General features: G+C 41.8%; 1 protein-coding gene across 1 annotated transcript in view; it reads right to left on the bottom strand.

The window, feature by feature from the left end:
• The window catches only part of COL22A1 (collagen type XXII alpha 1 chain), a gene marked incomplete at its 5' end in the record, with an annotated part of 191,465 nt that overhangs the window by 85,642 nt on the left and 91,963 nt on the right, over positions 1 to 13,860 (bottom strand). The window contains 5 exons of the mRNA XM_027899352.1: positions 889 to 924; positions 3,447 to 3,500; positions 4,805 to 4,858; positions 9,245 to 9,289; positions 10,759 to 10,812. Coding sequence (XP_027755153.1) covers positions 889 to 924; positions 3,447 to 3,500; positions 4,805 to 4,858; positions 9,245 to 9,289; positions 10,759 to 10,812 — 243 coding nt within the window. The remainder of the gene's footprint in view (positions 1 to 888; positions 925 to 3,446; positions 3,501 to 4,804; positions 4,859 to 9,244; positions 9,290 to 10,758; positions 10,813 to 13,860) is intronic.

Raw genomic sequence — 13,860 nt, 5'->3', positions numbered from 1 at the left:
ATGATTACCAGGGAGCTTCTCATTCTTGTCTTTAGCACCCATAGTCAAAGAGTGCTGTTTCTTAATATTAATCCCATTTTCTTGGCAAGTAAAAGGGATACTGCCTAACTCCTTTATTACCAGCCCATGCAGAACTCAGTTCTAGACCTCTCCTCTGCTTACATTGTGATAAATCTTTTGCCACTCCCTTGGAGATGATCTCTTCATACAAACAATATTAGTCTCTGGACATCCTTACATCCCTGCCAGTGATGTCCCTGGCATCACTGAAGGCATTGCTGAAGGCATAGGCAGGGATGCACAAAGGATGTTAAATCTAGTGCCTCAGAAAAGATAAACCCTGTTTACCTGTTTTCTCAGTTTTCTTTTTTCATCCCTGCTTCCAGCACATCAAGTTTTGGCTGTCTTATAACCACCAGGACTTTTTCAGACATAAGTCATTTGCCTTCACCAGAAATTGCCTTTTTTTTTGACTCCCGCCCCAACCCTCACACTGAGTCCATGTCAAAGGCACTCAGTTCTGAAATTTCATTTGCTTTTATGACTTTCACAGACTCTGTGTACCAAAGGCCACTTGGAATCACCTCAACAACTGTCGGAAATCACACAGTCCTGTCATGGTATTGCTTTGCCTGATGCCTGAGTCCTAAAGAGGCACTCACAATCTCCCAAAACTATGGCAGTGTTTCTCTTTGTTGGAACCTATCACTTCCCTTCTTCAAAAGTCTACACTGCCAAGAGTTTCACTTTTTTTTGCAAAAAAAACCCCAGAAATATTTAAGAACAGCTTTCAGTCAGATCCCCACACTCCCCACTTCCACCATCCCTTCTCATGCAATAATGCCTACAAAGTACGAGAAAGCCAAAAAAAAAAAACTTCATTCTTACTGAAGTGCCAGGCAATCCTGGAAGTCCTGGTTCGCCCTGAAGGGTAACACAAAAGAAATGAAAAAAACAAAACACAGACCACAACAATACACGGCACAATACATAACATAATGCAAAATGAAAACAAACCTCTGAGCATATTTTCCAGCTGCTGTTGTACCTGCTTATTTTCAATACCAATCTCTATTAACACTGTTTCCTCTGGTCTGCAGAGGAATACATCCAAGAACTGGTTGCAGTCTGTATTACTGTGATGTTTTGCATTGATTTAATGACATTTAGTGACTTAAAATGAATGATGCACTAGATGCACCACAGCAGTAGATCTGCTCTTCAAAAATCTTATACTTGATGTCCACACATATAAACCTGTTTGATACTTAGATCCCCAACAGACCTGCAAGAGGATGGATATTTAGGGGGTCAAAAATGCTTTTTTTTTTGTTAATGGCCAAAATAACTTTTCAAAGAAAGTGAAAACTTTCCCCAAATCATTTTATAGAGCAAATCATACATATACTACATAGGACACTGAGATGTTACAACTGAGATGTTGTTGTTTTCCCAAGATTTATTGTCATATAGGCTATCAATCTGTTCCTGTCCATTTTTCTCCAACAATGTCCACCATGTATTATGCTTTAAGACTATGAATCCAGAAGGTACATCCTTTATTTTAGGTACAGACTGGTGTTAAATTGATCACATAGCTTCCTTCCACACTCTATTTATTCATTTCTCATGTAGGTCTCTGGATGACTCAGTATATTTTTCATATTCTTTTCTCTTAAGACAAGCTCAATTAGTATTTGTTATTTATTAATAGAGTCATAGAATGGTTTGGGCTGGAAGGGACCCTAATTACTGATTCATTAAGGTTGGAGAAGACCTCCAAGGTCATTGAGTCCAGCCTTTGACCACCATGAACACCACCATGTCAACTAAACCACAAGCACTAAGTGTAAAGTCTAGTCATTTCTTGAACACCTCCAGGAATGCTGACTTCATCACCTCCTGGGTAGCCCATTCTGATGCTTATCCATCCTATCAGTGAACAAATTCTTCCTGCTGTCCAATCTGAACCTCTCCTGGTGCAGCTTGAGGTCAATTCTTCTTGTCCTGTTGCTAGTTGCCTGTGAGACAAGACTAACCCCAACCTGCCTACAACCTGTTGCCAGGTAGTGGTAGAGAGTGATAAGGTCCCTCCTGAGCTTCCTTTTCTCCAGTCTAAACAACCTCAGCTCCTTCAGCTTCTTTTCATATGATTTACTCTTTAGATCCTTCCCTAGTTCCTTTGCCCTTCTCTGGACATGCTCCACCACCTCAATAACTTTCTTGTCATGAAGGGCCCAAAGCTGAACAAGGGTTTGAGCTGTGGCCTCACCAGTGCCCAACAGAGAGAGACAATCACTGTCTGGTCCTGCTGCCACACTATTGTTGATACAGCCCAGGTGCCATTGCCCTTCTTGCCCACCTGGGCACACACTGGTTCATGTTCAGCCACTGTCGAGCAGTACCCCCAGTTCCTTTCCCTCCTGGCAGCTTTCCAGCCACTCTGCCCCAGCCTGTGGTAGTGCAGGGGGTTGTTGTGACCCAAGTGCAGGACCTGTCACTTTGCCTTATTGAACCTCATACCATTAGCCTTGGCTGTCAATCCAGTCTGTCCAGAATATCCAGTTCCAGCCCCCTTGCCCTGGACTGGGATGCCACCCACTAGATCAGATTGCCCAGGGCCCCATCCAAACCGGCCTATTCTACAAAGAGCCCATTCTGAAGAAATACTGAAGAGACACAGCAGCTGCTCCAAAAGTATTGGACCAAAGAGCAAAACATCTTCTGGAAGCACCAAATGCAGCTGCTTCAGAGACGTGGATGAAGTGTTACAAATTCAAGAGTGATCACTACTGCAGAGAAAGAACAGAGAGAATTGCTTCCAATCTCTGCATTCTTGGATAAGCTCACTGCCTTATCTGGAGGAGAAAGAGAGGAAGAAACCCAGAACTGACCGTGCCTTTCCACTCATGCCAAAGACCTGTGTCGGAAATATCAAAAGCACAACATCATCTCTAACAGAGAGGGAACATAAGGCTGCCCTGAAAACTTTAACAACTGTAAAAATAGCAAGGTCAAAAGCGCTGCTCTGCTGAGTGCAGTGAATAATTATTTTGCAGGTAAGAGGCTCAGAGTCATTTTATTGACCCTTTTTGAGTCAATTCTACACCTCCTGGGTCAGAAAACCAGCTTCTACACAAACATATTGACATTTCTCATGTGAGAAAGATTTTCTGACCCAAACTGCATTCTATTTCCCTCTACTACCACTATGAGGGCTTAACTAAGAGCAGTGGAGCTATAACCAGACACACTTAAACACTTGCTTGTACCCATTTCAGAAGCAATGCCAGGAAAATTAAACATTGAAATGGATATAAACTTCAGTAATACACAAATGAGATAAATATTAGACCAACAGCCCTGACATTTCCAGCACTGGGGGCCCAAGGAAGAATTAACAAATGTGTTTCCAACCCCCTCCTGGGCATCCCATTCCACCTTACCTTTTCTCCTTTGGTCCCACTAGCACCTGGAGGGCCGGGGCTGCCAGCAGGGCCCTATAAACACATAAAATGGAGAGAAAACTCTTCGATTTTAAAGTACAGGAAAATTATAAGGCTGCAGATACTGGTAGCACAAAGGGTGATGTCTCACTGCACTGGGATAGGAGTTAATAGAACACACAAGGCTGCTTTGGTTCTGCTGCATAGAGAGGAAAGAGAACGATGGAGATGCCACAGCAGCCACAACAACACCACCCCAATTTCAGCTGGTTCAAAAGAATTGCAGTTCAGTGAGTATATCAGTGTTGAACACAAAATTCAGTATAAAATTCAGGCATGAAGATCTTCCCACTCCTAGGTGTCTAGACATGAAAAAGGAAAAAAAGCTTCTGAAAACCCAACTTCTGTAACAGGGCTTCACTCAGGAAAATTTTTCCTTTGAAACAGTAGACCATCAGGATCCATCTTCACGTCTCTGTGCAATTTCCCACTTCATCTAAATTTGCTGCAAGTAGAAACCAGTTCTGTAAGCAGTGTAATGGGCACAGTGAACACAGCTCTCTGTGATTCCAGTGCTGCCTGTAGCACCAGAAAACATTTCCATCTTATGAGGATAGTGATAAACACTAAGTAGACACACACTCCTCCACAGAGGGTAAACTGCGACTGAGGAACAGAGCAGGATGCAGATGCAGCAGCCTGGAGGCTTCAGGCTCAAGGGTGGCAATGATTAGCTGCATGGCTTTTGGAAATCAGTTCTAGCCTTTGCATCTTGCTCTGTCCTTTTCTATTTAGACTAGAAGATCCTTGAGAGGAAAGGATGCCTCTCATTAGGTGTCATATCCTGAGTAATGAAAACAGTCTTGTGGGATCTACAGATAGCGGTTTTACACAAAGCATTGTGTGTCTGATCAGCAGAAATGTACTGATCTTTTAGACAATTTTCTAGTTTGTTCTTGTCTTAAAAATGTAAATAGTTCCAAGCCTTTTTGATTGAAAACAAACCAAATATATTAAATCCAGTTCTCTTTCTTTCATGGTGTGGGAGGGGAAAAAAATGTTCATAAAAGTCAGGCTTAAACAACTGAATTTTTATATGTGCTTTCTTATGTAAGACAGACAGTTAACCTATCGATTTGAAAGGACTGGTATTTCCTTTAACTGTATATTGCATTATAGTTTAATTCTAAAATGAACTAAACAAAAGACCCCAGACAATTGTACCCACAAAGATCCTTAGAATAGGGATGCATGGGGGTCCCTGCCATGATTCAGCAGCTACCCAGGATAAGTCTCAGTTTTACAGTCAACTTTCACTCTTTCCAAAGAAGTGCTTCTAGTCATTATTTGCAACATACCTGTCTCCCCTCCACACCTGGCTTTCCAGGGAACCCATCCAGGCCTCTCTCTCCCTGGAAAAAGAAGACAAAGAACCACTACATCTCAAATCCAGGTCACTACACTGCAGGTGATGTCCATGGTATTTGCTCCAAGGGTAAGGAATAAGAAGTTCCAGACAGCCCAATAGAGAAAATGGCTAAAATTCCCACATCTTGTACCACGAGAAGTTGCCGTGACCAAAAGCAGCTGTGTAGTAGCTTTTCATGTTGGCATCCTTGCTCTGCCTCCTGGGGTGGGTTCACAAAAACTGGGTAACATACACCAGGAGAACCATCAGCCTGGAACAGCTCTTAGGAAAATAATGAATCCACAGTCCAGCAATAGCTCAGTTTTACCAAGTAAAGAAAAAACCTTATGGTTTTCAACTTTCCTTTCTGTAACTTGGGGGAAAAATTAATCTGTTCCTTTTTGTCTTCAGAACTGGACAGTCCACAAAGTCCACAGGCAATCAATTTCACTACTTTATTTTTATTACCTGAAGATATGTTTTTTTCCCCTGTACCTAAATCTGACTTTTTCTCACCAGAGTTTCAGACTAGTGTTTCTTTCCCTAACCCCCCACAGAGAACAAACTGTTTCCTTCATCTTTACAATGACATTTTATGTATTTGAAGACCTATAAAACTCCCCTTTCAAACTTCTCTAGACTAAACAACCACAATACTTTTAACTTTTCTTCATGAGCATGTTTTTCAGACTTCTGATCATTTTTGTTGCTCCCCTTTGTGCAGTGTCCCATTTTTCCATGTCTGCACTGTATCTAAGTGCATGAACCTGGACACAGCTGAGGCTTTGAGAAGAAATATTATTTCATGTTTTATAAACTATTCTTCTGTTTAAATCCCAGGACAATATTTACTTTGCCCCAAAGTCCCTTTCACAGGATAGCTCCTCGATCGCTTGCTCCCGATCTTTAGCACCGTGAAATTTGTCTTCCTACACATATGAATCATCCTGCAGTTTCCTTCTCAATGTCATCTTCTGCTTTGGGGGATTGTGTTTTCAAGATAATTTTGAATTCTGACCCTGACCTCTACAGTACTTCCAAGTTCAAGCTTAAGATATTCTTTATTTTATAATCTAGGTTCTTGATTGAGAAGAGGACTGATCAAAGACATACTTGTGCTGAACTTCACTCTTCTCTTATAGATTGTGGCCCTTGACCATTCCAGCCTCTTTAGTTAAAAAACTCTTTGAAACAGGGACTTCCTTTTTTCTCTAAATTCCTTAAACCTCTCTAAAATGGAACACAGATTTTGCTTGGATCCTGCACACACAGCTGAATATAAACTTTCAAACACACACACAGTGCCAATGCAAACGTGAATGTGCATGCAAAAACAAATTCTACAAGTACAAGCAGTGACAACAAACTATTAGTTTTATTCTACTTTTTTAAATGTTCTAGATAGTTTAATCCCTGTTAGAACTCTGTTATTACCTACAAACCCACACTTAGGGCAATGGATTCAATGAGCTCCTTTTGTGAACTACATTGATTTAGCAAGTCAGAAATGGATTTGCAAATCACTTTGTTTATTCTTCCTCCCTAGAAAGTCAATCAGTCTTCTAACATAAATATTAATTTATGGATTCAAGGAATTAAATAAGAGAGACCCACATCCTATAGAAACCCAGTGTCAGACACCCAGATCCACTTGATTTTAGGGTGACAATTTCCACATTAACGGTTTCCTTTGCATTGACTGAACTACGAGTATCCTGAACTTAAGACTTTCAGTAAGCAGCAGCCTGGTAGATTGCTGACAAAATGTACAGTGTATTCCCAAGAGAATTTTTAACATCAATATACTGCAGCAATGAGTACTTCACACATGCTGGTTTAGCTGCCAAAACAGAAAAGTGTCAATGTTCTCACTGCTAGTAATGGGGGCTGGGAAAGGCAAATGTATTATTTATACAAATACATAAAGTAAAGCTGTTTGAAAACACTCCAAATGATTGCATTTTCTGTTGTTTCCACAAAAAAATCTGTCATTACAAATATTTTTTGTGATTTTTTTCCATTCTTTAAAGACAGCTACTTAGTGAAAGGTATTTTTTTCCAACAGAAAGAACAAACACATTAAAGTTTTATTCTCAGATTTTCACTTTAGGACTCCATTTCTTTTTCCTGGGGTCTACTGGTTTTCCTGCTTTTAACCACTGGAAGAAAATGGCGAAGAGTCATAAGGAACTGGGGAAAATCCCAATTCCATCAAAACTTCAGTGCTGCTCTCTGACCTCCACCAGTTAGAAAAGATAATGATTTGTCAGAAAAACGATTCTCCAGGAATCTGGAAAAGGCTGAAGGAGAAAAAACCCCACTGCAAAGGAATCTGGCAGCAGCAGATCTGCTGCCTCTTTATACAAACTCTTCTTAATAAAACAGACAAGGATCTACAGGATGGGCAGGTACTTATGCAGCAAAAACAATGCCCCATGTCACACTGGACTGCTGCACATGCTTAAATTAACATGCCAGGTATCCCTGACTTACAGGGCTTATGCTGACAGAGAAATGCATCGTGCTTATCTCTGCAGAGTCTGTGCTGGGGTCTACAGCGACCCCACTGGGTTCAAAAAACATGGGATATCCCTCCTATTGTGCAGTGGTTTTCCCAAAGTGCAAGTGTAACCAATGCTACTGGATTTGGGAACCTCACTGTAAACCTCAATATTTACATCTAAGGTCCCAGGATATACGGATGGAGCAACAAGATGTATTAGGGGATATGCATGCTTTTTCCTTGATGCTCAGGGTGCAGATGTGATAGAACAATACTCAGTGCACAGACTGGTACTTTCATCTGACATTATAAACTCTTTTCTCCTCAGGCACAAAGAAACACAGGTTGTGTAGGTGTCGTTATTCAAGTTACAGACTGAAGAGGAGACAAAGAAATATTTGGCCAGTCGAACTTACGCCCACTGCTTTCACAGTAGTACTTACTGGTAGAAGTTAAAGCAGTGGCAGTGGGTGCTCTGAGACCATCATTAAAACGTGGGGGAAAAAAAAAATCAAAGTACAATTATTGTAGCAGAGATCTGGATGCTTCAGGGAAAAAAAATAAAAATAAAATATCCCTCTAATGAAACAAAACCAAATCCATTTCTTCCCCACTTTAGTCTTCCTCTAGCTTAGTCAGCTGCTTGCCCATACACGGCTCTAGCTTCTCCTCCTATCAAGGTGATGTCAGTAAGATGGATTTTCTTCCAGGAGCCAAATATTCCAGCAGATTAGACAATCTCGCCTCTGGAAAAGCAGCAGAGGCACTGGGTGGACTCAGCACACTAAGCCAGTTCTGCAAAGGGCTGAGTGAAAAGCATGAGGAACAAAGTATGATCCAGCCTTTTGCTCTGGCTGCATCAACAAGGGTAGGTAATACAAGATAAAATTGTGGCTACTTCATCATAAACAGCAGAAAGAACACTGGTAAAGAGAAACACAATATCTCACACCAGGGCTATATTGATAATTTTTCACAGTAGGCAGAAGTTTGGTGTAAATCACTGGGTTTCCTCTCCAGAGAATGGAAACACGAGAGGGAAATGGGGACAAGGCTGTGCTAGCAAGCCAATGACTCCCTCCTTTACAGAGGTATCACTAAAGAGTTTGAACACAGGCAAAGCTGCCAGACCATCACTGAAATATCTCAGGACCAGCTTGAGCCACAGGTAAGACAGGGTACTTCTGGGGAGCCTTGAACACTGTCAGGCACATCCACAGCAGCAGTAGGTGCATATCTGATGTCTCTGATCACAGTGATCAAACTGATATAATTAAGACTTTATGCCTGCCCATCTCTCTTTTTAAAAGCTTATTCCAGGTATAATAGGCACTTGGTCTCTTCCTCAAGCCATAAACATAGTTTGAATTCCAGAGTGCCCTGTGCTCTGTAAAACAGTTATTCCCAGTCAGGAAAGAACATAGAACTGGGAAGCAGCTCCACTTGGATTAAACATTTAACATAGAAACTAGCTGGTACTTAATGCTCCTGGGTTTATAGTGATGGGAGAAGACAGAAACATAGAAAGTTGGATAACCTGAGAAACTGGAGCAAGATGGATGCAGACATGGTCAGCAGCAGTCAGCTGTCATTTACAACCCTCAGGTGGTGCACACAATGTGGACACCCCTCTGGCATACTTTCACTCCACTCCTCTCTCTCCTCCATCCCTGGCTACACACAGACAAGTCCCTAAATGTGTGCTTAGTGGACAGCAGAGATCCATAAAGCTCTCCTGCATGCCCAGGGGACATGGGAGAGCACTGGTAAGTGCAGCACAGTGAGGAAACTCCATCATCCATTCCCCTCCAGAGCTGCTGGTCTTGCAGCCCACCTCACCTAATGGTCAGAGGAAAAGAACAGCCTGGCTTTTCCTTGTAGGAATACCTTGTCTCCTCGTGTTCCCTTTTCTCCTCTTTCTCCTTGTAGACCCTAAAAATGAAAAGAAACAGAGATTATAAAGTCCAATCCAAGTAGAGGCACAGTTACCTCCCCTAATTAGTCACCAAATCACCGTGCACATCTGCACAATCTATTCAAATGAACCTCAAGGACATTTTCAGTTGCCAGTCCTCATAGCTGGCCGCAGGCACGGTCCAAGCAGACTCACAGAGCAGGGACTACTTGTGGGCCCAAGAACATCTGTAATATTATATTGCCTGCAGACACATGACCCTCCTGCCAACAGCAGTGTGGAGGGACAGGGAACGCACCACAGCTGCAGATGGTCTGGAAAACAACCAATGCTCTGCATTTTTCATGTTCCTTGTAAACAATGAGGACTCTGGTAGAGGACGATACTGATGGGAAAACCTATCGCATAAACAAGCAAGAACTCCCATTCCTGGTGGGTCTGGATGCGGTAGCTAGGCAGACAGCAGGTAGCCCTGAGAACTGGAAAGTGTTAGATGTACTATGACCCAGAGGCCCAGCACATTTTTGTGCTGTGAATTCAATGCCAGCGTTCCTCTGCATAATTCATCTCCTCCCAGCTACACCAGAAACATTGCTGGAGCTCAGTTTGATGTGGCACTAACACAGGCCATCAATTCAATGGGCAAGAACTATTTTTCACCTTCCCTTGGCACAGCAAGAACCTTGTATTTTACCTTTATTGTGGAAACTGAGCGACCAGCTAATAGCTATAGAGAGACAGATGTGCTTCAGTCAGTAGTGACCTCTCTGAAACTGCCGAAGTTTAAAATGCTGCTTACTCTTATAGCATATTTGTATTTGAACTTCAGTTCACTTTACACTGTAGGGGAGGCTTACCTCCCAGCTGATGAGAGCTGCCTATCTGGGTATATTTATATATATACCCGATATATATATATAATCAACCAAATGAGCAGGGATATTTTCAACTAGATCACGTTGCTCAGCACCCAGTCCAAGCTGGCCTTGAATTTTTTCATGGATGGGCCATATACCACTTCTTTCAGCAACCTGTTCCAGAGTCTCACCACCCTCATTGTAAAAACTTTCTGCCTTTTAGTTTAAAACCATTATCCCTTGTCTTATCACAACAGGTCCTGCTAAAAAGTTTGTCCCCATCTTTCATATGGGCCTCCCTTTCAGCACCATATAAATGGCGCACCATCACAGACCAAAGTAATTACATTATGGTGGGAGTATCACAAAATCAACAGCTGTTATCTCAATAATAAAGTCAATTCTGCTGATATCTCTCTACTGGCTACAGGTTTGTTCTCTTTTAAAGACATCAGAAGAAACTCAGTGAAGTCAAGAAAATATCACCATTTGGACACAGTGCTGGTAAGTGGCCAGACATGTCATATATTGCTTAATAATAACAATAAAAAAATATAACTGGGCAGAATCACTGAAAAAGGAAAGAAAGTTTCAGGACCATTAAAAATTTAACAAGAGCCATGACTTACCGGTGCACCTACATAGCCTTTAATTCCAGGAGGACCCGGTTTTCCCTCGGACCCCTGGCAAGGAATTGAAATAATGTAAACCATCAGAAAGTCTTTCACATAAGAGAAAAAGAATAAAACTAGTTATTCAGATATGTAAGTGGTTCTTTCTGGCTCACATTGGGCTTTTGAGGCTTCTTGATTCTCTTAGTGCTGATACAGGAGCAACATCTGACTTTCCAAATACTCACCCAAAAGTTATTCCCTAATATTTTCCTCTGTCTCTGGCACTCAGGCATTAGCAAGTTTTATCCTTCTGCTTTCAGTTTTGCCCTACAAAGGCAAACTGTCACATGCAAATTCCTCTATAGGTTATATCCAAAGATTTGGCAATGTCAGCTGTTGTGTGCAACAACTGTTTTGTCTCCTAAACAGTGTTGGTGAGAACAAAACACAGGTATACATTGCTGCAAATGTTGCAGTTAAGGCCATATCTCAGAATAAATTAACTACAGACTTCAAAATGTTATATCATTTGAAGAGGAAATGAAAATAAACAGATCAAAACTACATTCTCCAATGTTTATTTTCAGTCTAAGTGGGAGAAATGCAAGAGGATCAGGTACATTTCAGCAGTTCTTCTGCTGGTTGCACGCTGACTCTCCCTAGAGAGGGTAGACTGAAATGGATAGAACTCACTGTGTGCTTTTGTGTGCCTTATAATGCCTGAAAATTATCTGGTTCCTCAACTGAACAGGCTGATCAGCCCTTGGAGCCTGGGCCTGACAATTTGACCTAGAGAGCTGATTTGGCAACTTGTATCACCTGTTTGACTGATTATTTTCTTACTTATATCACTTCCCCTTTCCCATCACTCTTTCATCTAACTCCTGTATTGGGCAGCTGTAATGGGGATAAGGTTTCAAAACAGAGATTTGATTTTTAAATAATTTTAAAACAATTTCTAAATTTCACATTAATAGATGTTTCATAATTAAAAAATAAAGTAAAAATTCAAGCTGTGTTTTCAATGAATTATTAGCAGAATTGAGGCACTTTTTTCCTCAGTGTAGGTGCCCAGATTACCAACAGTGGGGTTCAAGCACAAGCAAATGTGGCACTGGGATCTCTACAACATCAGGCACGTGAGAACCTCTGCCAGGTCAGGAAGCATTGCAAGTCCTCTAAGAGCAGAGGTAGAGCAGCAGGAATGCACTTAAACCTCTCCCTTCAGCCTGCAGAAAAATACACTACCAAAGTCTAGGCAAAACCCCAAGAGAAATAGAGGTCTGTTCCAAGTTGTCCAAATTGTTGAAGTTCGACTAAGTACTGCTACATAAAACATGGTTATAATACTCAGCAGAAGTTATAGATAGAGGAACTGGGTTTGTCTGGTTGAGAAGATGTGCTGCACCCACTCAAGGCCTGTGCTGAGATCATGTCTAGTAAACCAGAGAAGCGTGAGACCTTCAACAGCTGAAGGAAGCAAGAGGGAAATTTGTCAAAATGAAACTCTCACCTAGTACTTCATATTTCAAAGGCTTGATTCTTTTTCCCCTCTCTGCCTCTGCTTTTTCTATCAAGTACAGATAACTGTCAGTTCAGATAGGAATGCTATAGCTGTGTCCATGGCATAGCAATGACAACCACAAAAAACCTCTTTATCCTTTTATTAAAAAGATACAAAAAAAAGAAGAGGAAGAAAAGATTGAATATTTGCTGAAAGATATTACAGGCTAAAGGGCCTGATCTCAAAAATCCAAGATTTGTTTCACTGCTATAACGTCATATCTGAGGGACCTCAGCTATTGCCTTTTTTCTCTCGACCCATTTGCTCAATATAAATTAGGCTGCCACATATTTACCCGGGAGTTTTCCAACCAGTGGGCATTTCTTGCCGTCTCAGACCACCATGACATGTTATATAACCAGAAGCTCCAACACTTTAGCACAAGGCTGACCTTGAGAGCACTTCTTTGTATCCACCAGCTTGTAGCCAGCAAGATCACGCTTGCCAATCAGTGAAGTTTACCCTCCAAGTTTGATGAACAAGAAAAAAAAAAAAAAAACAAACACCCCAAAACCCAGAGTTTTATGCTGAAGACACCAAGCTAGAAACAATCTTCCCTGGAGACATCACTGAGCAGCAAAAGCAGTAAAAGTAGAGACCATTTCATTCCTGTAACTTAAATGTTTGCCCTAATGGGCTCAGATCCATTTTGGTACCTCTGTGAACTGAAATCCTATTCCCAGAAGTCTGCAGGACCTTTACCTGTGCTGCTGGAAGCTTCACACAATTAATCAGGTCTGTAAAAACAGCAAGACAACTTCTTGAAAGAAAGTGCTGTCAATTCCCACGGAAGAAAAAGACTCCTCAGCCAAGGGCATAAACAAAGGGCTGGATTTCCTGTGGCGCAGGTATCGTTGCTGAGCTCACACTGCACTGGCCCAGCTCAATGCAAACGAAGATGGATTGAGCTGGGAAGAACCACAACCCAAAGGACCAAAAAACCTGCAAGGTAGCTCTCCGTGGAGCCTGGGGTAGAGGCCAGAGCTGCTGTATTGATGCTGATGATAAAAATAAATGATGTGGCAAAAAAACCCCAATCATTACACCAATAATGGGAGATGTGACCTCTCTGATTGCAAACTCTACCCATCCTTATACACCTTCTTCCACACCAGTGAGATGCTCAGACTTTACCAAGGAGTAAAGGAGTGTGGATTCCTGTTTTAGATTTTAAAGCACTGTCAGCAGAGTCAGGGTTGTTTCTTAAAATAACTCGTGCCAGAATCCAGCTGAAGGACACTGCATACAGCCTGTGCATCCACTGAGGTAAAGGAAAGTCACTGTGAAAGCACAGTCATTTTATATTTAGCCACCATGAGAGGCTGGGGCTAGCCAAGCTCACCTCTTCCCTGGGAGCATTTGGCACTGGCCAGTCAGATGTATTTAGGTTCAGCCCCACCAGCACCTGTCCTGCCCAGTCCATAGGTCTGAATATCTCCTATTCAGCATTGCTTCTTTACTTGGCTGAACTACATGTGCCTGATGATCCTGATGGAAAATGTGGAGCAAGATCAAGTCCACCTTGAGGCGGACATAGATGCCTCAGTTTAGCT

The sequence above is a fragment of the Empidonax traillii genome, unplaced genomic scaffold, assembly GCF_003031625.1.
Source record: "Empidonax traillii isolate 1590-97213 ecotype Southwest subspecies unplaced genomic scaffold, ASM303162v1 scaffold660:size391163, whole genome shotgun sequence".
Taxonomy (NCBI): domain Eukaryota; kingdom Metazoa; phylum Chordata; class Aves; order Passeriformes; family Tyrannidae; genus Empidonax; species Empidonax traillii.
This window is presented reverse-complemented; position numbering and strand designations above follow the sequence as displayed.